The sequence below is a fragment of the Typha latifolia genome, chromosome 3 (assembly GCF_019914945.1).
Source record: "Typha latifolia isolate L0001 chromosome 3, TyphaL0001v2, whole genome shotgun sequence".
Classification (NCBI taxonomy): domain Eukaryota; kingdom Viridiplantae; phylum Streptophyta; class Magnoliopsida; order Poales; family Typhaceae; genus Typha; species Typha latifolia.
In genome coordinates this window covers 6,335,595-6,361,147 of record NC_133088.1, presented here as the reverse complement: position 1 = coordinate 6,361,147, position 25,553 = coordinate 6,335,595, and the positions used below count along the sequence as shown (strand labels likewise).

The following is a 25,553-nucleotide window of genomic DNA, read 5'->3' as shown; positions in this document are numbered from 1 at the left end:
GGTGGCGTAGGAGGGGTTGCATGAGGAGGAGGATTTGCCACGGTGATAGCTGGTAGAGCTAGCAGTGGTAATGAGTAGGGTGGAGTATTTGGTGTCGAAGGTGGAGTTGGTAATGGTGGTGTAAGAGGGGTTGGACAAAAAGGAAGAGGATTTAGTGGCGGTGGTGGTGGAGTTGGCAGTGGTAGTGGCAGCGGCAGTGTGTAGGGTAAAGAGTGGAGAGTTTTGCACCAATGGTGGCATAGGAGGAGGTATGTGTAGTGGTTATTTCGATGGAGGAGCTAGTGATCGTGAGATAAATAGAGGCTATATAAAGGGTATTTTCATTATCATAAAAATTTCTCTTAGTTGTTCATGATTTGCACATGCTTACAAGGAATATTTTCATCATATTGTTGTCATATAATTATCACATGATAATTTATTAATAGAAATAGATTAATGAACCTTAAGGAAAGTTTAAGTGAGATATTTTCAGTAGTTTAGGAGTCACTATAGAAAATTGTGACAGTTTAAGAGGTGAAAATAGAACTATTCATATTTTATACTTAGAATGGGTGAAACTATAAAAAAAAATGATAACAAATAGGTAGGAGTACAAGAAGGAAAATGATATTGATTTATTATGTAAATCACCCTTGAAAAATAAAAAGAGTGAATTTGCAAAGTGCAAAACCATGTATATTTTTGTAGCAACTTGCTCATTTAAAATAAGGGTTAAATATATTTTACCCTCTATACTTATGCCCAAAATTAGTTTATCTCCTATATTTTAAAAAGTCTTAAACCAATTCTTATACTTATGACTAAAGTGAGTCTGCTAGTTTTTCTATTAAATTTAACTAAGTATCATAACTATTTTAATAATTTAATTGTATTATATCAAAATTTGCATATCTTCTCTAACAAATATGATAGTGGCATTTTAGTCATTTTGATGTCATTTAAATAATTTTAGCTAAAAAAACTAACAGTTTCACTTTAATTATAAGTATAAGGATCGGTTTGAGACTTTTTGAAGTACATAGAGGTAAAGTGATTTTAAGGATAAGTATATAGGGTAAAATATATTTAACTTTTAAAATAAATATAAAACCTCCTTATCTTTCTAGAGTAAAATGTTATTAATTTTAGAATTATATTTCAATTTAAATTATTAACTAAAGGTTAATACTCAAAAAAGTTTTGCAACATCTATAAAGACTGCTTTAAAGAGTTAATAAGCTGAATTTATTTGGTTAAAGAGTTAATAAGTTGAATTTATTTGGGGATTACAAGTATCGGAGAAATTAAAAAAACCTCAAAAACACACACACACATATATATCTTTGTCTATCATAAAATTTCACGTCAAATACAAAACTTTGGCTATTTCTCTTTTATAGAAGTGTCTAAGAAGTGTCTAAAAAATATGTCTGTCAAATACAATACTATTCTCATATAGAAGTGTCTAAGAAATATATTAAATGACGACATCAAAAATAGGTTTTAGGTTGTACTTTGGAGAAAAAATAGGTAGGTAAACTTACATAAAATGATACAACTTTTCTGTAGGATAATTATGCTTCGGCGTGCCTCGCAAACTAGAGTTGATAAACCTTTTATTCTTATATATTAAATAATATTTATTTTATTTTTTTCTAAACATAAAAGTAGATTTATTCTATTGCATGAATATTTTACATTAAATTTCAGAAATAAAAAATTAATTAAAAAAAGAGATCTTGTTGTTCGATATATTTAAGGATATAATAAAATCACTAAAAAATTGAAAGTTATAACTAAGTTAAACATGCGGTTATTTATTTCTTAATTATAATTTTGATTTAAAAAAATTATATGTATCTTTTAATAATTTAAGATCTGGTTTAAATTAAAATTTGATAATATATCGAGATACAGGATAAAAAAAATTTAAATTGAACTCTATCTTCTGTATAGATAGAGAATCAAATTTAATTTGAACTCTATCTCATAGGAACGTGGGTATACTTATGAAAATTAACTATAATAATATTAGGATTCTGAATTTTAGTGGGGTTTGCCAACCTAAAAAACTCAGAAAACATAACTGGGCAACTATCCTTGTAGCTAAAACCGCCTCTATCTCTTTGCCTCCTGCCGTCGCAGTTCTCCCGATTCTTCGTATCGTATAAAACCCTAGACACACAGCAGGCACGAGAGCCTTCCTCGATCTAGACAGCGCGTATAATGGAGGAAGCATCTCACCCTCCTGCCCTCGTCGACGGCGGCGAGAAAAACGATTGGAGCAAAGAGGACGACGAACTGATGGAGGATTCCCAACCCCCTGCCCCCGAAACGCGAGCCCCTTTTGCCGCCCCCTCGGAAGGTCCAAAACCCTTTTTGATTTCGAGTTCTTGGATCTGTTCTTGTTTCTTTCCAATATATTGGATCTTTTGATTTAAGTGGATTCTGTGCTAGAGATGTTATGTTTTTTTTCTTCAAATTTGATGTCTATTTGTCCCCCGTAATGCTCCTTTGTTTTGGAAATAAAGACAGAGAGGTGGTAATTTAATGTTCCGAAAAGTTTGATGATCACCCCCCCCTTTTTGTTATCCTCCTCTTTAAAAAATTACTTGCCTTAGCCCCTCTCTCCCGACGACCGACGGCGCCGCTACCTCTCTCTCTCGACGAACCAGCCGATGACGACACCCTCGACGCCGATCTCACTCTCTCACGCCAGTTTTCCTCTCTAAATTTTTCCCCTCTCACTCACACCGTTCTCCTCCGTTTCTTTTTATTTTCTTCTTTTATTTTCTAAATCTTTCTCTCTTTTTCAGAGAACAAGACTTCTCTGTAAAACAGAGAAAATACTAGGTTTTCTCTGCTTTTCTCTGTTAAATTAGTAGATAAATGATTATATGAATGCAATGATATATACTATTATCATTTTGGTGCATTAATTGTTGTACTTTGATGTATTCTTTGTCTAATTGTCTTTGATATCTACTGCTCTCATTTTTACTATTAAATGCTTATTATAGATAATAGATATATTGAAATATTGAATAATATTATGTGTAGGTTGTCATTAGAATATAACTTCTTTTGCACACAAACTTGTATAGATTGTTATTAGAATGTAATTGTTTTGATATAATTTATTCATTGCCGTATCCTAGACATATCATATCCTAGTTTTTGAGAATTTGCCGTATCCCTGTATGTATCTGTATCGCTAAATCAGTATCTTGTATCCGTATTCGTGCTTCGTTGACTCTAGTACTTTATAATTAAGCTCTGTTTCCTTCAATTGTGATGAGCTTTAGCATTCTAGTAGTTTTTCTTAGCCAGGCTTCACTATCCTCTGATGCTAACTATGTCTTGTTCATTTTTAGATGTTAATGAAATTCAAGAAAGTCTTCAGTCAATGCAGTTGGAAGCAAGAGGTAGTTTTGTACTTTTCTATATTGCATACTTTTAACAGTTATTAGGACAGGAATGTCAAACATATGTTGCATCGACCAGCTATATTGATAGTCTTCTTCCATTTTTTCTTTATAATTCAGTTAGTGATAAAGCTTGGTTTCTGGACACTTGCCTTATGTCCATATCTTTATTCATATATATTCCTTGAAGGAGTTTTTCCATAACTTTTGTGGGTAGTCAGTTGCTTTTTATTTCTTTTCCCCTTGTTAATATTGCTTCTTATGCAATTTCAGTGAAAGATGAGGAGTTGGCTACAACTGAGGAAGTTGAAGAGTTGGATGAGCAGGAAGATGATAAAAAAAGACACTTAAATGTTGTTTTCATTGGTCATGTTGGTAAGTTTGTCAGTTTAATCCTGACACTCTTGCCTTTCTTGCTTTTTTTTTTAAGTTGCTTGGTTGTTTTTGTTGAAGTTTTTAGATAGTTTTGCAGAATTTTTCATTCTATATTTGTTGATTCCTGTTTTATGTGAGACTTATTTGAATCACTTCTCAATCTTGTTCTGTGGTGGAAGTTCCTATCAAAGTGTTTTAGTTTTTGTCGGGGAAACTCAGTAAAAGTATTTTCTTTTCACTCTTTTGGCAGTTTTGACAGTTTCCATACTTTTGATTTTTAACAAGGAGTATTGGAGAAGCTATAGAAATTTGTCAGAAATTTGATGGATGGCTAGAACTTTTTATATGGATGTCGATTTTAATCTACAACCTTGCCATTAACATTAAGGCTATGCCATTCTAAGGTGCTGCTAAATGGAAGGATCTTATCAACATCCATGAATGATAAATCATAGATTGAACTACCGAATGTGCACATATTTATTAATATACAAAACTTATAGTTGTATACATCTAGTTACCATGATACATCATGAATATATAGGAAGTTAATACTGAAGTTTCAATACTAGTTCGTAACGAATAAGGATGTTGCACCATGCATATAAAGTGAAATATGTTAACTAGAAATAACTTATATCTCATTGCTTTCAATACCACATACAACTAATTGGTTTAACATGAAGATACTAGTTCCAAATTCTAATGCAAATGAGGTTAATTCTTGATAACAATGGATAGTAAAACTAGGTTGCTATACATTCTTTATATATTCAAAGAAATCAATTAAAATTTAGCAAACAAAGCAAACTACTTGATCAAACTATTCAGATCCATAAGAAAATGAGAACATCTCTTACTGCGGGATTTAATCCACTAGATAGAAATGACATAAAAGCTGAAAGCTAATGCAGGAATGATGAAATTAAAAGAATTAACCACTTGAATAACTGACTGATTTTAGTTAAGAGGTCTAGGGTTTGAAAGAAACAAGATTCAACAGGAAGCAACTATGGAAGCATTAAAGACAGAAAAGTCGCTTCAGAAGAGAGATCTATGTGTAGAGATTGAACCTGCATATTCTCTTCACTTTACGGCATGGACAAACTTGATTTGCATCAGCAATTCATCTGTATATAGGGGCAAGGCAGTGATAACAGTAATAGAAGAAAAGAAGGCAGCAGCAGCAGAGTGAGGAAAGATGGAGACATGAGGAAAAATAGAGGACAAGGAATACATGTGTTCTTTGATAGACTGTATCTTTAATGCTCACAACTGAGTATATGAGTATAGCCTGCATCGCATCATGATGAGGAGAGAGAAAGAAGAGGAGGATTATATCTTGGACCAGATCTGGACTAAGAATCCTATTAACCCTAGTCAATACTGTTTCAAGTTCGTTTGGGTTGGGTTAGAACGATTCTAGCCCGACTTGGAGTCCTAGTACCTTAGAGTTAGTAAAGTTTTAGTTTGGTCAGACCTATAGTTGACTTGAGGTATTATCATCATCTTCTTCCTCTTCTCACATGATGGCTAATCCTAGCATTCACATCATGATGCTTCTCTCTCTCTCTCTTAAAGCAAATTCATGACACATCCATGATATTCATGCTGGCACAATATGCGTATATTGGGTGAGACATTAAACTTTGGTGCCAAATTGCAAGGGACAAAATATAAGTACATAAGTTAAATCCTCTCTCTCTCTTAAAGCAAATTCATGACACATCCATGATATTCATGCTGGCACAATATGCGCATATTGGGTGAGACATTAAACTTTGGTGCCAAGTTGCAAGGGACAAAATATAAGTACATAAGTTAGATGGGTACTGAAAAAATTATTCCTTAGAAAGTGGAAGAGAAAAGAGAAAGAACAAGAGGTAAGAATAGATTAGTACTATGCTAAGGTAGAGAGGTGTCTGACTCTTAATTTTGTGATTCACTTGGTTCTGTATTTTGGTTTCTGTTGGGTTATATTTATAAGTGAACTTAGGTTAAATCTATGTAAAGCTTTATTAGAATTGAGTGAGGTGCTGGATTTCCTTTTCTTTATGAACTTGGATTTGATTTCCCCTAATTTTCAGGAACTAGATTATCTTCAAATAGACCATATTCAGTTGGATAATGTTCCATTATTATTAGGACTCTTCAAAATTTATTTAATTTAAAGTATTACTGTATTAAAAGTTTTATTTTTTTATTTTTTACTTTTATTTTTCTACATTTTCATTTTATGTTGCCTTTATTTATTATTTCTTTTTCTAGTATAAATTATAATTAATTTGAATTAAAAACTTTTCTATAATGTTTGATTTTGTTAAAAAAATAACTATTTAATATCAAGTCCTATTTTATATTTTGAAATGTAAAACGAATTAAACAATATAATTTAAGTTTGAGATAATCAATAATATTTTAAAAAATAATCGATATTGTTACATTGGTTTAAATACACTCACACCCTCTAAACTATAGCCTAATAACAGCATGATATCTTAAAGTTTAAAATGCGACAACCAAAACACCTTTAAGCTAATCGGGTGTTGCAGTTTTGCGCTATACCTGCATTTCTATTTTTGACCCAAAATATTGTGCTGCGTGAGGGGCCTTAGTCAATTTTATGACAATTATGCCTTTAGAATAGAAAATTACTTTATTATATGATCGAAATACCTTTCATTTCTTCTTTTTCCTTTACATCCCTAAACTGAATCCAAACCATTCTTCCCTCTCAACCCCAACGTAAACCTTTCAAAACATCTCATAATCTCAAACTCACAACTCAACATTACTTGATGACATTACAATTTAAACCAGATTATGATCATCAATAGTAGCCAACTTTGATGGATTTTGAACTATTGTCGAATAGGCCAAAACTAGATTCAAGCTGTTGCAAAGAAGCTAGAAAAAAAGCTGATGGGAAACATAAGCAAAATAAGAGACGTCATCGATAGTAGCCACTAGTTGTCCTTATGGCGATCGCTCCCACTTATTCCGTTTGAAGCGAGGTGGGGAAGGATGCAAGGAAGGAGATTATGCAGCGAGGCAAAAGAAGAAAACAAGATATGGAGGAGTCGAGGGGACTAGGGATTGCTATGGAGGCATTGTGGAGAACATGTTTATGTGGCCAAGGTCAACTGAGAGGAGCTTCAACTTGACAAGGACGGGGAAGGCGGTGATGGAGAGGGCGATGCAAGGGAGGGACCATTGCATGTTTCACATATGGTGGTGATGTGGAGGCTAATGGAGGTGCTAATGTTGAGGAGGAATGGTGGGGACACCACTTTTCATCACGTTTATTCTCGTAGGCACAAAAGGGTTGCACCCGTGGCTCTTTGGCTTAATGAGGGGTGTGACTAGCCACCTTCTAGGGTTATTTTCGTCTTTTTATCTTTTATTTTATTTTGCCTATATAAAAGCTTGTAATCATCTTTTATAGATTAATGAACATTTGAGAGTTTTTGCATATTGAGTGTTTGTTGGTGGATTCCAATGTCGGTGGATTTTAACACCCTAATTGGTGGATTCCATGAGTTTGATTATTTTCCCTACTTCTTCTTCTCAACTCTTCTATCGAGACGTTGTCTTGCATCAACTTTGGTCCATTTTATTCCTTATGCTAAGACCTCTGATGCGTCACATGTGGCCAAATTATACTTTGCCCATATAGTCAATTTATATGGTCTTCCAAAAATTATTGTTTTCGACCGGAATGTTCGCTTTATGAGCTATTTTTAGAAAACCTTATGGCACATGGTTGGCACAAAATTGAAATTCTCTACAGCCTATCATCCGCAAACCGACGGTCAAATCGAGGTCGTTAATCGTAATCTTGGAAATCTTCTGCGCTGTCTCGTGGGTAATCATAACAAAAACTGGGATGTCATTTTTTCTATAGCCCAATTTGCATATAATAACTCCATTAATAGGTCTATTGGCATAAGTCAATTTGAAGTTGTTCATGGTTTTAAAGCACGCAAACCTTTAGATCTGTTGCCTATGTCATCTCATGCTAGAGTATCGAGTTTTGCTGAAGCATTTGCACATCATGTTCATTCGTTGCATTAGGAGATTACTAAGTGAATTGAGGCGAGCAATCGCCAGTATAAAATACATCCTGACTTGCACAAACGTGCCAAGGAGTTCGATGTTGGAGATCATGTTATGATTTGTCTCAGACTCGAATGATTCCCTTCAGGAGCTGTTCGAAAGTTGCATGACCGTAGTGCAGGACCTTTTCAAGTTCTGAAACATGTAGATGCTAATGCTTATGCCATTGATATTCCCCCTGATTACGACATTAGTTGTACTTTTAATATTGAGGATCTAGCAGCCTACCAACCACCTATGCACATTCCTACCGAACCCTAGGCTACATCTGCTACTCTTCCAGACATCCTTGATGTGCCACATACCACTTCTTCTTTCCCATCCACATAACAAGAAAAAATAGACACTATTTTGGATGATCAAATAACATTTACTACAGAAGGAGGGGTTCACCATTTTCTCGTTCGATGGCACGGGCGACCAGAGTCTAATTGTACGTGGATCACTCGCGAGGAGTTACATTAGCTTGACCATAACATTTTGGAGTACTATTAGAGTCACACGACTAAGTCGAGTTTCTTCCACCCCGGGAGAGTTGGTGGGGACACTACTTTTCGTCACGTTTATTCTCGTAGGCACAAAATGGTTGCACCCGTGGTCTTTTGGCTTAACGAGTGCTGTGACTAGCCACCTTCTAAGGCTATTTTCATTTTTTTGTCTTTTATTTTATTTTGCCTATATAAAGGCTTGTAATCGTTTCACATATTTAGTGTTTGTTGGTGGATTCCAATGTCGGTGGATTCCGACACCTCAGTTGGTGGATTCCACGGGTTTAATTATTTTTCCTACTTCTCAACTCTGCAATCGAGACATTGTCGTGCATCAAGGAAATGGAGGGAGATGTTGACAAGGGCATTCTTGTCGGTGTGTTGGATGGCATGGAGATTGATCTTGGCTGATGTTGGCAATCTCGTCCAAGATATGGTGACTTGCAAGGTGGTGTTACAAGATGGGCGATGTGTTTAGAGTAGATTTCGAAATGAAAAGGAGAGAAAGGATATAAGATTAGGGTAGATGGGAGAGATGGTTTCAAAATAGAGAAGAGGAGATGTGAGAGAGTAAAGTTGTCTTGCTGTCATCCTTGCCCAATCAAATTACATCCCATATGATATCAACTAATAGAAATGTAGAACAATGTCATGTGGATAAGGAGAAAAAAGTAATTTCATATTTTATGTTAACACATCTTCTCCATCTCAACCCTTGTAATTTAGGGGTCTAATTATTGCATTTTAAACTTTAGGGGATCACTGCAATATACTGCCCGTTTCTTTGAATTAGTACGAGTCATCCCTCCTTATTCTAGGGGTGAGCAAGCTAGGTTTTGCTCGTGTTCGGCTTGGAACTAAATTTATCAAGCTTGAGCACAAGACAAGTTGAAAAAACAAGCTAAAATCCTAGCTCATGTTTGGCTCGAAAATAATTCAAGCCGGCTTATGGTTGGCTCATTTGACTTGGTGAGCTAAGCCAAGTTCGTTTAGCGCGGGAATAAAAGATCTAACTATTAGATCTCAATCTGATGGCTAGAATACCTATTCACTACTAACCAAATTTCAACCGTTAGATTTGAGTTTTGAGTTAAAGATTGCTTGTCTTTGAGTAGCTCGTATTTGACTCATTTATTAAAGTAGCAAGTCAATCTCAAGACATAGTTTGAGCCTAACACGAGTTATTTGCGAGCTACAACCTAGATTGACAAGCGTAATTGCAACCATACAAGCCTCAAAAGAAATAGCAGTATCTAATGTAGGTTTTTGAGGTTCTTTGGCATCCAAGTGCGGCTCCCACAAGTATCTAGTTCCTATGACAAAAGATTGGCTACTTTTCCTGATAGCCTTACAAATCCTTTCATGAATTAGGTCTAACCCAACTTCTGTGTCAAAAGATTGATCTTTTACTAGATAGGTTTGGTGCAGATGATGTCCACAGGTCTGGAAAGGGGTCGGGTCATATCTGATCAGATTTGAATCAGGGGTCCTATCCGAGTTTTGTGTCCTAGGTCGATACTGATATGGGTTGAAATATGATATCTGAATCTATATCTGTTTATCCATGTAGTTTAAAGTACAATGGAGATAGTGAAATAGTGACATGAAACTAGAATAAGATTTGATTATGCATTTTTATGGGAATCTGACAAACACCTTTTTTATATATATAGGGAAATTTTCAAGAAACCCCTACATTAGGGACTTTTTATGGTTTGAAACCCTACCTTATCATTTTTCCTATAAGGAACCCTGTCTTTTACAAAAAGTTATCCAACTAACGCCCCATTGTTCATGGTTTGAAGTTTAGGTTTTCAGTTTTGACCCCTAGAAAAAAATGAATATTTTAGACCAAAATAGAATGATTTGGTTTTACTTTTCATTATGTTTTGGCCATTATTATTCCATCTCCGGTGAAACTTCAAACTATGCTACTGTTACTATTATCGCATTACAAACTAAGTAATTATACCTCTCAAATTATCAAATACTCTTGTTGAGATAATAGTTTGATACTCTCAAATTATCAAATAATCTTGTTGAGATAATAGTTTGAATACCCATTGATATAAGTAATCTAAAATAGAAATATAAAAATTAGTAGGAAGAACTAAACAAACTTATATAATTGTGAGGGTAAAACCATTACATGAGGTCTTTTGGGTATTTATGAGGGTAACTTAGAAATTTAAAAATATCACATTGAATAAGATCAAGTATTTCTTTCTAGATTTGTTTATGTTAAGTGATGTGAGTTAAAATTAACTTAAATGGGTCTTTTTTAAAGGTAGGGATTTCTTTTTGGGAAAAAAAACAATAAGCCAATTTCTAGATTTCTTTTTTGGGGAAAAAAACAATAATGAATGGATATGATTTTGCCACTATCTGGTTCGTGTCCAATTCAGTTTCACCCCGTTCCCCATATCATTAGCCAATTACTAGTTGACCCGTTGAGTTGAGTAGTAAGTAAAACAAAATTACTCAAATCAAACCATGGTTAGCAGGATCGGTCAATCCCAATCCAGGCTCGATCCTAGTCAAATGATTGTGATCTGCCCGGATTGTATAGAATTGGTCGACTCGGATCGAGAGCAGTGGGACCATTTTGGCGTAGGTAAGAAGGGTGAAATGCAAAAGCCAAAAAGGTACTCCTCTCCTCCTTTCAATAAATGTCTCTCTCTCTCCTCTCATGCCAAGTGATACAAGAGGAGAAATTTTAGAAATAGATATTGAAAGGAGCAGTGGTACCTTTATGTACTTCAGAGGCAAAGATGATGATGACGATTTATTCATTCATTTATCTATTATGTGATATAGCTAAGATTAACAAACAAGCCACAGATACAGTTCACAAATAGAGGAGTACGACTGATGAGGAAAAAACAATCATAATAATAATAATAGTTAATTATTAAAGTTAGGACCCATTTGCAAATTATGAAGAGGATTACCATAGAGATTTATGAGAGGCAGCTCTATATTTGTCGAACTTTTGACTTTTGAGTAAGTTAATATCTTTTTTCAACTTTTAGGATTCATATGTGAATAATTATTATTATTTTATTATTTTGTCATTTTTTCTATATTTTTAGAAATGTTTTTGTCTTTTTAATAATATTTAGAATTTTACGTAATTAAAAAAAACCGTTTTGATCCGGGCAACCAATACGGCCAATCTGGCCGATACGTATCGTTCTTTTGGAAGGCCGATCCCGATTTTGATTTTTTGAACCTTAATCAAACTAATACTGAACCCACATTAAACTTAAATGATGTTAGATGGACTCATAATCTTACTAACCAATAAAATCAAAAAGGGCAGGCTCTCTACATATTCAACTCTAAAAATGGGAGAAAACCCAAATTCATCACGAGCAAAATGAAATCTTGTGATTACATGCCTAATGTGTTTTCCAGACTTCAAATTGTTTGGATTTCATTGATCCATGGTTCAATTTTTTTGCCTTTATCAGCCTAATGCATGAGATTAGCCAAACAAAGTTTGAGTTTCAGCTGGAATCTGGTCACTTTTGCCATTTCAGTTGGAACTCAGTTATAAATGATACTTCTGAAACATCTTCAGTTTTGGATAATTCTGACTGAAGTAAATTTGATTTCAACTTTCCATATAATCAATTTTGAATGCAACTTTAAACATTGACTCTTATACCCCAAGATGTACACTATATTGTTTTTAAATCATTGCTTGCTGGTTGCTATTGTAATTGTCTAATAACTCGTTTTTAACAATCTTGTGTTTCTATGCTTTTTTATGACTTCTAACATAAATTCTGTTTTCTGCAGAGATTTTTTGGTTTTATTTTATCTTTTCTGTTAAAAGTTTTTTTAACAAAATGCTTCAATCTGTGCAAAAGTTAGATGCAAATCGGTTGATCTTTTCTTTCTGCAGATTGTGCTTCGTTTAACCATGCAAATGCTCACAGATTGTGAGCTCTGGACTTTCACGTTCGCTTATGTTTGTATGAAATACTGAAATTACAATATTTTTAGTGCTCATCTGTTACTGTTTATCTATGGATACAGATGCTGGTAAGTCAACAACTGGAGGGCAGATTCTTTTTCTAAGTGGTCAGGTTGATGACAGGACAATTCAGAAGTATGAGAAGGAAGCAAAGGACAAAAGTCGAGAAAGCTGGTATGATTATTTTTGTTTGAATAAATGATGCATGTTTGTTCTTGAATCATAGCAGTTCTAACTTGCTGCTTAAATATTGTTTATGTTCTATCATCATTGAAGTCTTCTTCCATTTATAGATGAAAATTTATTGTTTGAATCCCTTATTCTTACTAAAAGTTATAAACTTATAAGTGTTCTATATTGTGTATTACATACACGTGCCATTTTCTTATGGGCCTTTATTTTAAGAAAACAACAATCTCACAGCCTAGGCACTGCCTTAGGTTGAGTATGTGTTTAGGTCTGTTTAGGGGTGTCCACTTCAGTATATTTTATCTTCTTTTAAGTGTAGGTAAATCTTGAAATTGAAGTTCATTGTAGATGTTAGATCTGAGAATTTTAAAAGGCTTGATATGGTTCTTAACTTCTTAGTAGAGATACAAAGATATTATTCTATTCGTTGTCCTGATACTAACGTTCTTCTAATCATCAATTTTTTTCTAGTTTACTTTTGAAGAAACCTTTATTTCTGTGCGTTAGTCTAGCACCCACTTAACACGATAGCACCTAGTCATTAGATTGCCTCTTATCCACCTGTCTACTGCAGGCAAACATTTTTCTGGACAAGTGGGTGTGCAAACTATTTGCTCATTTCACTGTTGGTAAATAGGTTCCTTTTTCTCAGAATTTCCTACAATATGTCTTGCCCTGTAGATTTGTTGAACATTACATTGTCATGAGCTCATGCTAATTGTATTTTCTAGAGTTGGGACCCTATACTGATAAGCTAAAGCAAGCAAATTAGTACAGGGATCCTTGGGGATTTTTGGTATTTCAGAAATTGGGTGTTGAAAATGGAACAGTATTCATCATGAGATGCCATTTAGTCAGGTTCTGTTGAGTTAAAGACAACCTGGGGCTTTTTCAAAGGCCTATGACAAGGAAGAATGGCTGATTAAGATTGGAGATAAAGGAGTGTTCAAAATAAATTAGGCAAAAGAAGGGGTTAGAATACAATTTTCCCATTATACTATTATGCACTGGCTAATTCACTATAGCTAATTAGAAGATAACCTTTTAAAGGCTGAAAAGAGAAATTAGTTCTTTTGTAGCATTCATGCAAGATACTCCACTTGAGCAGCTTTCAAATTTTTTTTTCCTGATTGCTGGCTAGTAATTTTACTACTGTGACTTGTCAGATGATGATTAACCACAAAATGAAAGGTATTTTACATGTAAAAATAGTATATATTTTGAGGGCTAAAGAGTGGATATGACTTTGCATGGGTACTGTATGATTTAACCATGATAGTCATATGGTTAATTGCAAGCACATAATTAGTTTTGAAGTTATATTGTAATTATCAGGTGGGCTATTTTTTGTAGTTTCAGTTGCTTCTCATGTTCAAATATCCAGAGAATGAGGGACTAGGGTAAAATACCAGTGTGGTTCTTATGATTTCATTGTTCTTCCGTATTTGTAGGTACATGGCTTATATTATGGATACGAACGAGGAGGAGCGCGTTAAGGTCTATTTACTGCCAGCAATTTCTCATACTGTTTTAGTTCATCTCACTGTTGTTTTTGACTTTTCTCTTTATGTGGTTTTGTGGTGGTCACTAGAGTTATCTTTTCATTAAATTTTTCTACGCTACGCATAGATGGTCATAAAACTTGGGAGTTGGGACTTGAACTTTGTATCTTTCGATCTTCTGAGTGTTCTTATTTTGGTTAATCACATCTGCACACATGACGTGGTGCACTTATTAGAGTTTGAGTTTACTCTTTTAGGTCACTCTAGTTCACATGCATATAAAGCGGTGTGTATTTTCTGTTATAGTTGTATTACTTATCATCATCACCTGGATTATCACTGCTATCAGTGTTTTGTTTTTGCTTACTATTTTTTTATTTTATGTACTTCAGGGGAAGACCGTTGAGGTTGGAAGAGCTCATTTTGAGACTGAAAGCACAAGATTCACAATTCTAGATGCTCCGGTAGCTCTCCATCTTTTTGGAATGTGCTTTGACATTCTGTAGATGATTTCATATATGAGTTATTACATTAAGCATTTGATTTGGTTACATATTTAAGTGTGTTGAGTTGAACTTCATGGCTAGCTACACAGTAGATCTTTGCAATGAGAGTAGGGCATCTGACTAAGTGGAACCTTGGGTAATCTCAGGGATGAGACAATGAGACAAAAAACAAAGATTGTGTCTCTGAGCCTCAGGAACAACTAGGATTCTGTTACTTATGGGTAGTTCCTCTGTTTAGGGCCAATCCAGGATAAGATCACCCAAAGCTTATTTGACCATTAACCTTATCATTTTCAACTACAATAGTTTCCTATTTTCAGATATTATTAGATCTCTGTATAGTGTATAGACAAGAATGTAGGTATCCCACATTTTATTGAAGATTTTGCTATGGTATTTTCCTACTTATTTAATGGATACCTATGAAGTTCACTATTATTAATTATGAACCTATAAGCTCCTAAATATGCACCACCTTATGCCCCATGCCTTTTAGAGCATTGTCTTTGATATATATTCCAACTCTAGTAAGGTTAGGTTGGGTTGGTTGACCCTTAGCGCTCGCTAACCCTTCTTGAGTTTAATTGGCAAATCTCAATCCAGGAATGACCGGGTTCCAAAAGACCTGCCTATGTGGAGGGTCAGGAAGATCTATGTGCTTGGCCAGACTGATCATTTGTGCCTGCTGCGTACTTATTTTTTTGCCATGAAAGACAAAGTGATATATATTCATCTATAGTTGCTAGCTTGCTACGTTGCTATTATTTCCAGTTTGTCATGGAGGATCTGTTTGCTGTTGTGTCTTCTTTTCGGTGTCTGTGGTGTCCATGTTTGCCGATCTATCATGTTTTATGTTTCATTATTCTATCGAGTCTTAGATGTCCAAGGTTTAAGTTTGGCGTGTTATTTAATTCCTTGGGGATATTGCAGACCCTACCTTTTTCATCTCTCTCTCTCTCTCTCCCTCCCCCCCCCCCTTTAGAATACCCCGTGTTAACTTTAGAAATTGAGGATGGTACAGTTAATGAAAGAGTCAGAATATTTAAATATCCTTCAAAAAATAGTCATCTACCTACCTTTCTTGTGCTATGTTTAAGAGGAGAAAAAGTTGCCTATCATGTTGGATAATTATTGGCCTATTGGTTTTGTAAAAGCCTATCAGGTTGGGGTGATCATAAAAGGTGAGGATATATTTGAAATTTCTCATTTTTGGTTAGGTAACCCAGTAGGCGAGTTAACTTTCTTTTTGTCCAGTAGATAGTAGTGTTATTTGGACATGAAAATCAAAACAGAGGAGTCGATCAAAAAACTCCAAAAAAGTATATTAAGTACAAATTTCTCTAATTTCTTTCTTTCTTTGATTATTTTTCATTTGGCCAATTATCTTAAATGCAGGGCCACAAAAGTTATGTTCCTAATATGATAAGCGGTGCATCTCAAGCTGATATAGGTGTTCTGGTAAGCGTGTAGGACATAAATTATTCTCTATGTTGCAACTCAATTATCCATTAACCAGTCTTATTATATCTCTTGTAAAGGTCATATCTGCTCGTAAAGGTGAGTTTGAAACGGGATATGAAAAAGGAGGACAAACCCGTGAACATGTCCTACTTGCAAAAACATTGGGTGTTGCTAAGTTGGTTGTCGTTGTCAACAAAATGGACGATCCTACTGTGAAATGGTCTAAAGAAAGGTTTGTTTCATCAGTTTTTTTATTCTTCAGCATCTTTGGAAGTAATTGGAAAATTAGGTAGGGATCCTTGATTTCCTGTCAGGTATGATGAGATAGAATCTAAGATGGTGCCTTTTCTGAGGTCTTCAGGTTACAATGTTAAAAAAGGTAAGATGACCTAATTTCTTATGATATATCTCAATATCTTTTCTTTCTCTGTTTAATGTTAGTTATGCAACCAAATGCAAATGTTCGTTGATTGTTTGATGCAGTTCCTTGGTGCTATTTATTTATTTACCTATTTTGAGTTCTAGTAGTCTTCTGAGAAAAAAAATAAAAAGGTAGCCTTCACCCCCTTAACCAATCATTTCTTCTGTTTTCTTATCACCCTTTGATGTTGTCATCATATTGGGTAAAAGCTATCACAATGGCACCAGTTTTTTTTTTCATTTTTACTGTGCTGCATAGCATCTTTAGCATATCTTTATTTTCATTAAATTGGAGTTCCTGTTGAAGCATGCAGATATAGAGAAAGAATCAGTTATCTAGAAGTTTCTAGTTTGATTTGCTTGATATGCTTTTTGGCTCATATTTAGTCTCAATATGCTTAACTTGAATAATAACTTCTTTAATATGTTTTAGATCAATTTGTCTTTCATTATTATTACTACTACATCTATAAACTATATGGTATCATTTTTAAGATTTGGTCAAGATGAGTGGAGTATCAAAGAAAGTAGAATAACTTATTTTTCTAGTGATGATATCGTCAAGTATATCATTATGAAACTCCAGTGTTTAGTTTTCAATTAATTATTTCTGATAGCAAGGAAGAAATGTTTGCTTTAGGCAAAAACTGTGCTGCTAAAGCTTTATTGTTTATGTTAATAAATTGCTTTTCAGATGACAGACTGTTTGCTTAGTAAATTGAAGAACCTGTGTCGTAGGGTAGCAGTTTGAGCCTCGAACTCTGAACCTTGTCATGGAGTTGGATATTTGAGTAGTCTTTGATAACTTTTTATTGATGAGCTGAGACTTGAGAGCTACAGAGGGAATGAGTGCTTATGCTTTCTTAAAGTCCTTGTGGAAGCATTTGCTTCGAAATGCTTCCACAAAGAGTGACTTTTTTAATAGATATGATATTTGGTAACCATTATGCAGCACTTGTTCAAGTTTAATCAAGTTGATTCAAGTTCAGTGAAGACACCATCTAAGGATTGTTCAGATTATGCAGATTATCAATGTTGAATTAGGGATCTTATTTTTCAAAATTATAAACATTGAATAAATTTGGCGAGAAGCCTTTATGAATTAGGCCACATTGATTTCCAGGTAGCTGCCCAAAATAGATGCCACAGTGTTTCACCTAAGTAGCAATATATTCAAACTGACGATGGCATAACCCTTATAATTCAGTATGTGAGCTTCATGTATTTTGTTAAATAATTGAATACTCAGTTTAAATTATAAAAGGGAAATTTCAAAAATTTTGTTTGATTTCTTTCTATTAGATTTCTGGTGGATAAGACCATTGCAATGAAATAATGGTCTTGTCTACTTTATAACTATATAACAAGATTCTTTGCCACAAAAAAGTAGAAAATTATAAAGGCATAAGGAAATGTCTACCAAATCTATCTACTTTTCTATTTTAAGGACGAGTAGAACAACCATAATGTATGCACATCACTCATATTTCTGTGAAGTGTACAAATGGTTGGCACATTGTAAGCTTCATGTACCCGAGGCAATTGCTTTGGAATTGAGGTACTTTGGTTTTGTGATACGTAAGGCTTCTGTAATACATAAGGCAAAGTGATGTGAAACAATGATATCGTTAGGATTCTAGGAACGATGATGGTTAGAAAGAGAAAATGAATCACCTCCATTCTCAACTAGGGTTTCACACCTAAAACTCACATTGGAGGTAAATCTCAAAAAATTTCATTTCTTCGTTGACCTTGATTGAGTAAGAATCTTGCATATATATAGACCTTATAAATGACAATAAGCAAATACCATTTTAAATAATTGCAAAAAAGTAAATATAATTTTAAACACCATAAGTAACAGATGTATAATAAAAATAATTGACTTAAGAATAATATTCTGAAGGAGGAACTGCACTTACATGTGTCCGTGTAATATGTCAGTGATGCCCACATCATTCTCTCCGAGTGGGAGAGAACTCAACTGTGTCCCATGCAGTATTCATATTACTCCAATCCCATATTTTTCTAACACTCCAAGTCACTTCAATCAAGCCAAATATAATCAATTTTAGGGATGTGTTTCATACCACCCTCAGATAAGTGTTTCACACCCAAAATTTTTATATGATAAGACTTGTTTTTAGTGAATTCAAGCAATGGACTAAGACTTTCTTCATATTGCTCTAGCCTATAAGGCTCTTACCATTCCAAGTCACCTTAATTAAGCCAAATATCATCATGCTTAGAGCCTTAGAGATATGCTTCACAATTTCACTCCTTCAAGCTAGGTTTTTATAAATCTAAATTTTCCTGATGTCAAGACTAATTCTCAATTTTAGAAAGGGCACCGATCATGAGGACGAGAGAAGTTGATGGGGACGCGATAGCTGTGGATGGGGGTTGGTGGCTACAAGCAGGCGATGGTAGGTGGTGGAGTTAAAAGAAGATGGCGTTGGCGGTGGTGGAGCGATGTCAGCAGTGTCGGCATTTGTGGAAAGCTACACTAGCAGTGGTGGCATCAATGAAGAGCACTGCTTGCAGCGACAACGTCAGTGGAGAAGTTGCTGTCTATGAGGAGTTTATGATAGAGAAGAAGGTTGATTTAGGTGATAATGGACTATTGAATATTGCACAAACACTCCACATTTAGTTTGATCTTGCTTTACAATTTTGTAATGATGGCTGGTTCTTCTCGTTCCTCCACAACGGTGATCTCCTCATGCGAGTTGAAACTCATCGTACTTGACATGTGGTGGAGTTTGTGATGATTCGACATTCGTGATGTAAGTGATGAACGAAGGACATGTAGAGCGACATAGAACCTGAAAGGTGGGCCATTTATGCCCAGTGGAAATGGTGATAAAGGTTGGGGAAGATGGGTAGCATGGGTAAATTAATGGGCAATAGAAACTGAAAAGGTAGTTTGGAGAAAATTTGAATCCTAAAAAGTCATTGTTCTAATACCAAAATGATGTGAAACAATGGGATCGTTGGGATTTTATGAAAGATTATAGTTAAAAAAAGAAAAGGAATCGAATTTTATACATCCATTCTTAACTAGAGTTTCACACCCAAAACTCAAATCGGAGATAAATCTCTAATCTTTTTTTATTTCTGAATTAACTCTGATTGAGTTAAAAGGCTAGCATATATATAGGCCTTACAAATGACAATAAGCAAATAACACCCTAAATAATTGCAAAAAAATAAATATAATCTTAAACACCATAAATGACAAATGTATAATAAAAATAATTAACTTAAGACTAATTTTTTGAAAGATGAACTGCACTGATGCTGCATTGATATATGTGCCTGTGTAATGTCATTGATGTTCGCATCACAAAGCATTCCCAGATTAATTTTTTGAGCATTGGGCACAGTCCTTTTTTTAATGTAGTAAATCATAGGTTCCAAAACAAATTTTAGCCAATGCTTTTCTTTTAACATCTCTCAGTAGTTTGTTTTTGTATAATGTTAACAATCTTGTATTTTCTAGTTAAAGGCGCTAAGTTATAAATATGAAAGTCATTTTTAATCAATAGTATGGAAATTCTATATGACCAGATAAGCTTTATGGAGCAGATTGTTGGATAATTAGAAAATGACATACGTAGAAATAGAGCATGATGAGATGAGGAAATGGATGATAAAGAGATTAACAAGATAGAATAAGTAATGACCGCATCTAGGTGCAATTTACTGATAGTACTTAAGGAACACCTAGACCCCTTGAATTGTTCATTTCTACGGACTCTCATTTTTTTTGACACATCGATTCCTTTAACTATATAAACCTCCGAAATGCCTCTTTAGATTCTTCCATTAAAAAGTATCATGTGTCACATGATCAATTTTAGACTCTCTATGGTCCATTTTACCCTTATTTTAGAGGAAAAAAGGAAAGAAAGATGAGAGTAAAATAAACCATTTATTAATTATCAGGGAGGTGAGAGATTTTTCATAGTTTAGGAGTCAATATATACAAAAAAAAAAGATGGGGGTGCATGTAGAAATAAGCAATAAGTTTATTTTATTTCCCCTTTTGGGCTCCGCTAGAGAACTGGGTCTTCGCAAGAAGATCTCTAGGCCAAGAGCCATATTTAATTGTTTTTTTTTTTCCATTTTGGGCACTCAAGAAGGTGGCATTCAAGTACAAGTATCCCATCCATCTCAGATTTGCCCATAATCACCACCATAGAGGGGCAAAAAGTGAAGCAAGCTATTATCCCCACCTACAGGGAGACAATGTCTTTAAGTGTAATTATCCCTTATAGAGAAGAAATTGCTTATAACCTATATACCCGATTCCCCAAGTGGTTGTTGACTAAAGGTCCAATGGTTATCAGTGGTCATTATCTTTTTGTAATTTGCAGATAAATGCTACTTTCTACTTTTATTGGTGGTTTTCCTTTGTCCCTTGATACATTTGTAAGGAGAATTATGTCCTCTGCAATCAATGATCGATATTTCAGAATAGGCTAGATAAATCTTTATAGTATACCAAGTGGAATTAATTATTTTCCTCTTAGTGGGTGTGATCTTGTCATTTGATTTGATGCCAAGGTAGCAAAGTAGTAACAATTTTGGAAACTAACTTGAGGGTTTTTCTTGTTAGCTGAAGCATTTTTTTTCTTTCATTTTACTAGTAAGGAGAAGGTCAGTCCTTTAATAATTACTACATGCTTCCTTAGATGTAGAAAAGATTTATGTGAATCCTCATACAAAAATATTGTATTCTCAGGTGTTCTCATAGATATTAAAGTATGTTGTTGTTCTAAGTCTACATGCAGCATGTGAATGATTTCTTAAATAAATCAGCCAGTATTGATATATAACTTCAATTCATGATAACATGATATAACTGCTTGTTTCCTTTTTGTATGCACACCCATACAGATGTCCAATTTCTTCCTATCTCTGGGTTGGTTGGTTCCAATATGAAGACAAAATTAGATAAAAGTGTTTGTAATTGGTGGAATGGTCCATGCCTCTTTCAAGTTCTGGATTCCATCGAGGTTCCTTTACGAGATCCTAAAGGCCCACTCAGGTATAAGAATGATTCTACTTTTTTATATTTGTTTGGGTTTTTACATAATTGACACACAACTTTTAACATATCATAATTGCCACTACATTATTTAAAATATCATAATTGCTACTAAAAATCTTTTAAGTTTTAACTCTTTCAAAATTGTTATATTGGTTAGTTTTTGATAGAATATTCCTAGCAATTACTTGTTAAGGTGAACAAATACATGTAGATAACTAAATGTCTTTGAATTTTAAAGCTAAAATATTTATCACCGACTCTTTTCTTACAAAAGAAGATATTCTTCTCTTCTACTATGATATTGGTATCATTATATAGCTTTAGTACCATTTAAGCAGTTGAGATAATTACATTTTACCTCCTGTAATTAAGCTTTAATTCATTCACTCCTATATAGTTTTATTTGTGTCACTTTATCCCCTTATGGTTATATTTAAAATGAGATCGTTACTTTTCTATCATATTTGCCCAATTTAGAGGTCAAATTTGAAAATATTTATTAGAGACAAAGTTGTAAATAATTGGGTAAGTTTTTCTATACATCTAAAATAATATTGATTAGATTTCAAATGACAAAGATATAACGAAAACATACATATATTTTCATATATTTATTATTCGAAATCTGATCAGTAATTTTAATATGTGTGGAAAACTTATCTAATTATCTACAACTTTGTATCTTCAAATTCGATCTGTAGATTTGTCAAATATGATAGAAAAAGTAATAGTTTTAGTTTGAATATTACAAAGGGGATAAAGTGACAACTGAAATTATAGGGGAGGGTGAAATGAATTTAGGCCTAACAACAAGGGAGTAAAATATAATTTCCCCCAAGCAATTTATACAAAGGCAAAATAATCTTTTCTTTTAATGTAAGTTTTGTTTTAATTGTGATTAGTCAGATTTAATTGAAGGGGTGTCATTTTTGAAAGGGCTCACTAATTTTGGTGGCAATTATGATATTTTGAAAGTTTTGGCAGCAATTATATAAAAATCCCTATTTGTTTACATGATCCATATTTTGCATCCATTTGTTGCCCAAATTTCAAGATGCCTTTTCGTCACCCACTTGTTCCCTTTTCATTTTCTGTTTTTTTTTTCTTTTTTTTTTGGTGTTCGTGTGTTGGGAGAAGTGGGTGTAAGCCAGTTATATTTTATTAAGAGAATGGGTTGCCTCCTACTTATCCTATTTGTGTTAACTTGTCACAGTTTTTTGTATGCAGAATGCCGATAATTGATAAATACAAAGACATGGGAACAGTTGTCATGGGAAAAATAGAGTCTGGAAGCATTCGTGAAGGCGATAACTTGTTGGTCATGCCTAACAAAGTACGTTTTGTTTATATCTTTTCTGTTCTAGTTTAATTTCTTCTGGATGTGCTTAGGGAAATTAATGGTGAATTTGCTGATCTACAGGCTAATGTTAAAGTGCTTTCCATATATAATGATGAAAATAAAGTAAGACGTGCTGGGCCTGCTGAAAATGTTCGAGTTAAGTTGTCTGGGATTGATGATGAGGATATCTTGTCTGGCTTTGTTCTTTCAAGTGTCGGTAAGTTGTCAGAAGCTTGTCTTTTTTACTGTTTTAAGAAGACCTCTTTTTGGTGGCCTCTTTTAAAATTCATGAATGTATCGGTACTACCTCCAAACTAGGAAATCTTGCCCTAGGTTCCTTTTAGACGGGTTCTGATATTTGCTCATTTTAGTTTTCGGTATAGATGGCATTCTCATTAAGAGATTTGGCAAGTGTTGTTGCAATCAATATGCATCCGTACATCTCCATGTATGTGTGTGAACCATTGAAATGGCATGATATAACTAAGTTATTTATTGAATATTACTTTGTTTCTTATTTATTTTCATGAGGATAAAATTCAGCATATGGAAGCTTATAGCATTCACTGTTTTGCAATTGATAATGCTTATAGTATTTTGTATCATTCATTCACAAGAACTGCCTATTTTATGCAGCAAATCCGGTTGGTGCTGTTTTTGAATTTAATGCCCAATTGCAAATTCTGGAGCTGCTCGACAATGTAAGCCCCCCGAATACTACCAATCTGAGATTGGATGTGTTGACTCGAGATCTGGATGTAACTGAAATGTGTCTACCTTGTTGATATGGATGAGATCTAATTAGGGTTAAATTCAATCCTTCTATGACCTTATTTAAAATCTCCCAAATATACATGATGTTTAAATGTTGCTAAAATATCTTTACGAGGAAATTTTAAATATTTTTTATACTATATCTTTACAAACATATTTTCAAAATTTGAAATGTTCTTGTGTCATTACAAACAGTTCAGCATTTTTCAGTTCTTTCAGATAGTAGTACCAAACTCATTACAATATTGTTATTCACCTCAGAGCTGAAAACCTTCTCTTGTTACTTGGCCTTTTTAACTCAGTTGTATCTATAGTTTGCTCCTTTGCAGATAACAATTTTGATCAGATATTCTGGTTCACTTGCCATGCTTGACTTTTGTGAACATCTATTCCTAGTTTTGCTTGTTTTGTAAGAATTCCAGGTTTGGTTATTTATCTGTATAAAAGTTGTTTCTGGTCTTTTATTGTGCCAGGCAATCTTTACTGCTGGCTACAAGGCAGTGTTGCATATCCATTCAGTTGTTGAGGAGTGTGAGATTGTAGAGCTTATAGAAGAAATTGATATGAAGAAAAAGAAAGAAACTGACCCTAAGAAAAAGAAGCCAAAGAGGAAGCCTCTTTTTGTGAAGAATGGTGCTGTTGTTGTTTGCCGCATTCAGGTATGTGTCACTTACAATGAATATAAACGAGTGTGAACATTAGTACTTACTAGTACTAATTCTGTACTGAAATTTTCAATTTAGGTGAATAACTTGATATGCATTGAGAATTTTGCTGATTTTCCTCAACTGGGAAGATTTACTCTTCGAACCGAAGGTGCAACTTAAGAGTGCTTCACTAATAATCTTTTTTCTCTTTTCGGAGAAGATTATCAGTGGTCTGTGTCAATTAATGATAGTTTTATTCTTTTACAGGAAAAACAGTAGCAGTAGGGAAAGTCGTTGCAGTTCCACCTATGGGAAGCTCGACATTTACACCCTAATACAATTTTGGAATTGATGGTAAGTATTGTTTCTCTTTACTAATTCATCAGAAGGTGATGCTGGTGGAATAAATTTGATCTTATTATAAAATGTGCAGCCATCTCCTTGACCCATGTAGTTGGTAGCGTAATTTGTTTTCTTTTCTTTATATTTTCATTATTCATATTTTACTTGGTTGGCAGATATTTTCCTTTGGAAGGAGCCGTCAAAAGTTCTGAGGGGGGGTACATGATTCCATTATATCATTGCTTTTGCCTGCCTTTGATTTGTTCTGGCTCATTTCATATCAGAGAAACAAAAGATGAGTTCTAATTCTTAGTCATCGCAATGTGTTATTGCTGGTTTGATCGTACTTGTGTTTTATCCATTATTTTCAAACTATATTCACCCATTACTGAGTGAAAAGCTAGTTTGTGTTACTGCGGAACCAGTACAGATCTATCTATTTCTTATTTATATACAGCAGAGTTCTTCTCTGGGTGTTGTTTGGCTGATGAATTGTGAGTGATAGCTGTTCGGTATTGATAAGAAATCATCCGCAGCATTTTTCTCAAAACAAAAAGAAAGAAAGAAAAGAGAAATCATGTCGAGAAATCATAATGACATCAACTGCAGAATTTGTTTCCCAGAGATTTATATTTTCTAGTCGCGTCAACGCCAGTACAACAGTTTGGCCGAGTTTTGTTATAAAAAGTGGAATATCCATGTACCATTAGATGCAGTTTATCCTAGCTTATATGCTGCAAATTTCTAGGGATTATACCCATGGAATGGCAAGCTAGACCTCCATCATCCAATTTTACAGTATTCATATTATCAATTTTGCAATAATTATTAGCATCTTCGTAATAATTTATTCTCTTCTAAATCGGGAATAGCTTTACTTAGTAAAGTTTCGACCAAACTAAGTCTTGTTTCATAAATATTGTACCAAAATAGACTACCGTTCAAATTT

General features: G+C 34.1%; 1 protein-coding gene across 1 annotated transcript; it reads left to right on the top strand.

Annotated features, from left to right (window-relative positions):
* Nucleotides 1-1,980: 1,980 nt before the first annotated feature.
* On the top strand, nt 1,981-25,074 carry LOC140783462 (uncharacterized). Its single transcript, XM_073130353.1, has 17 exons — nt 1,981-2,347; nt 3,357-3,407; nt 3,681-3,782; nt 12,431-12,542; nt 14,009-14,054; nt 14,452-14,523; nt 15,961-16,023; nt 16,104-16,258; nt 16,341-16,405; nt 21,349-21,499; nt 22,730-22,835; nt 22,923-23,058; nt 23,478-23,542; nt 24,089-24,274; nt 24,359-24,431; nt 24,530-24,616; nt 24,781-25,074. Exons 1-16 carry the CDS (start codon nt 2,209-2,211, stop codon nt 24,595-24,597), a joined length of 1,590 nt encoding a protein of 529 aa, XP_072986454.1. The 5' UTR covers nt 1,981-2,208; the 3' UTR covers nt 24,598-24,616; nt 24,781-25,074.
* Nucleotides 25,075-25,553: the final 479 nt, after the last annotated feature.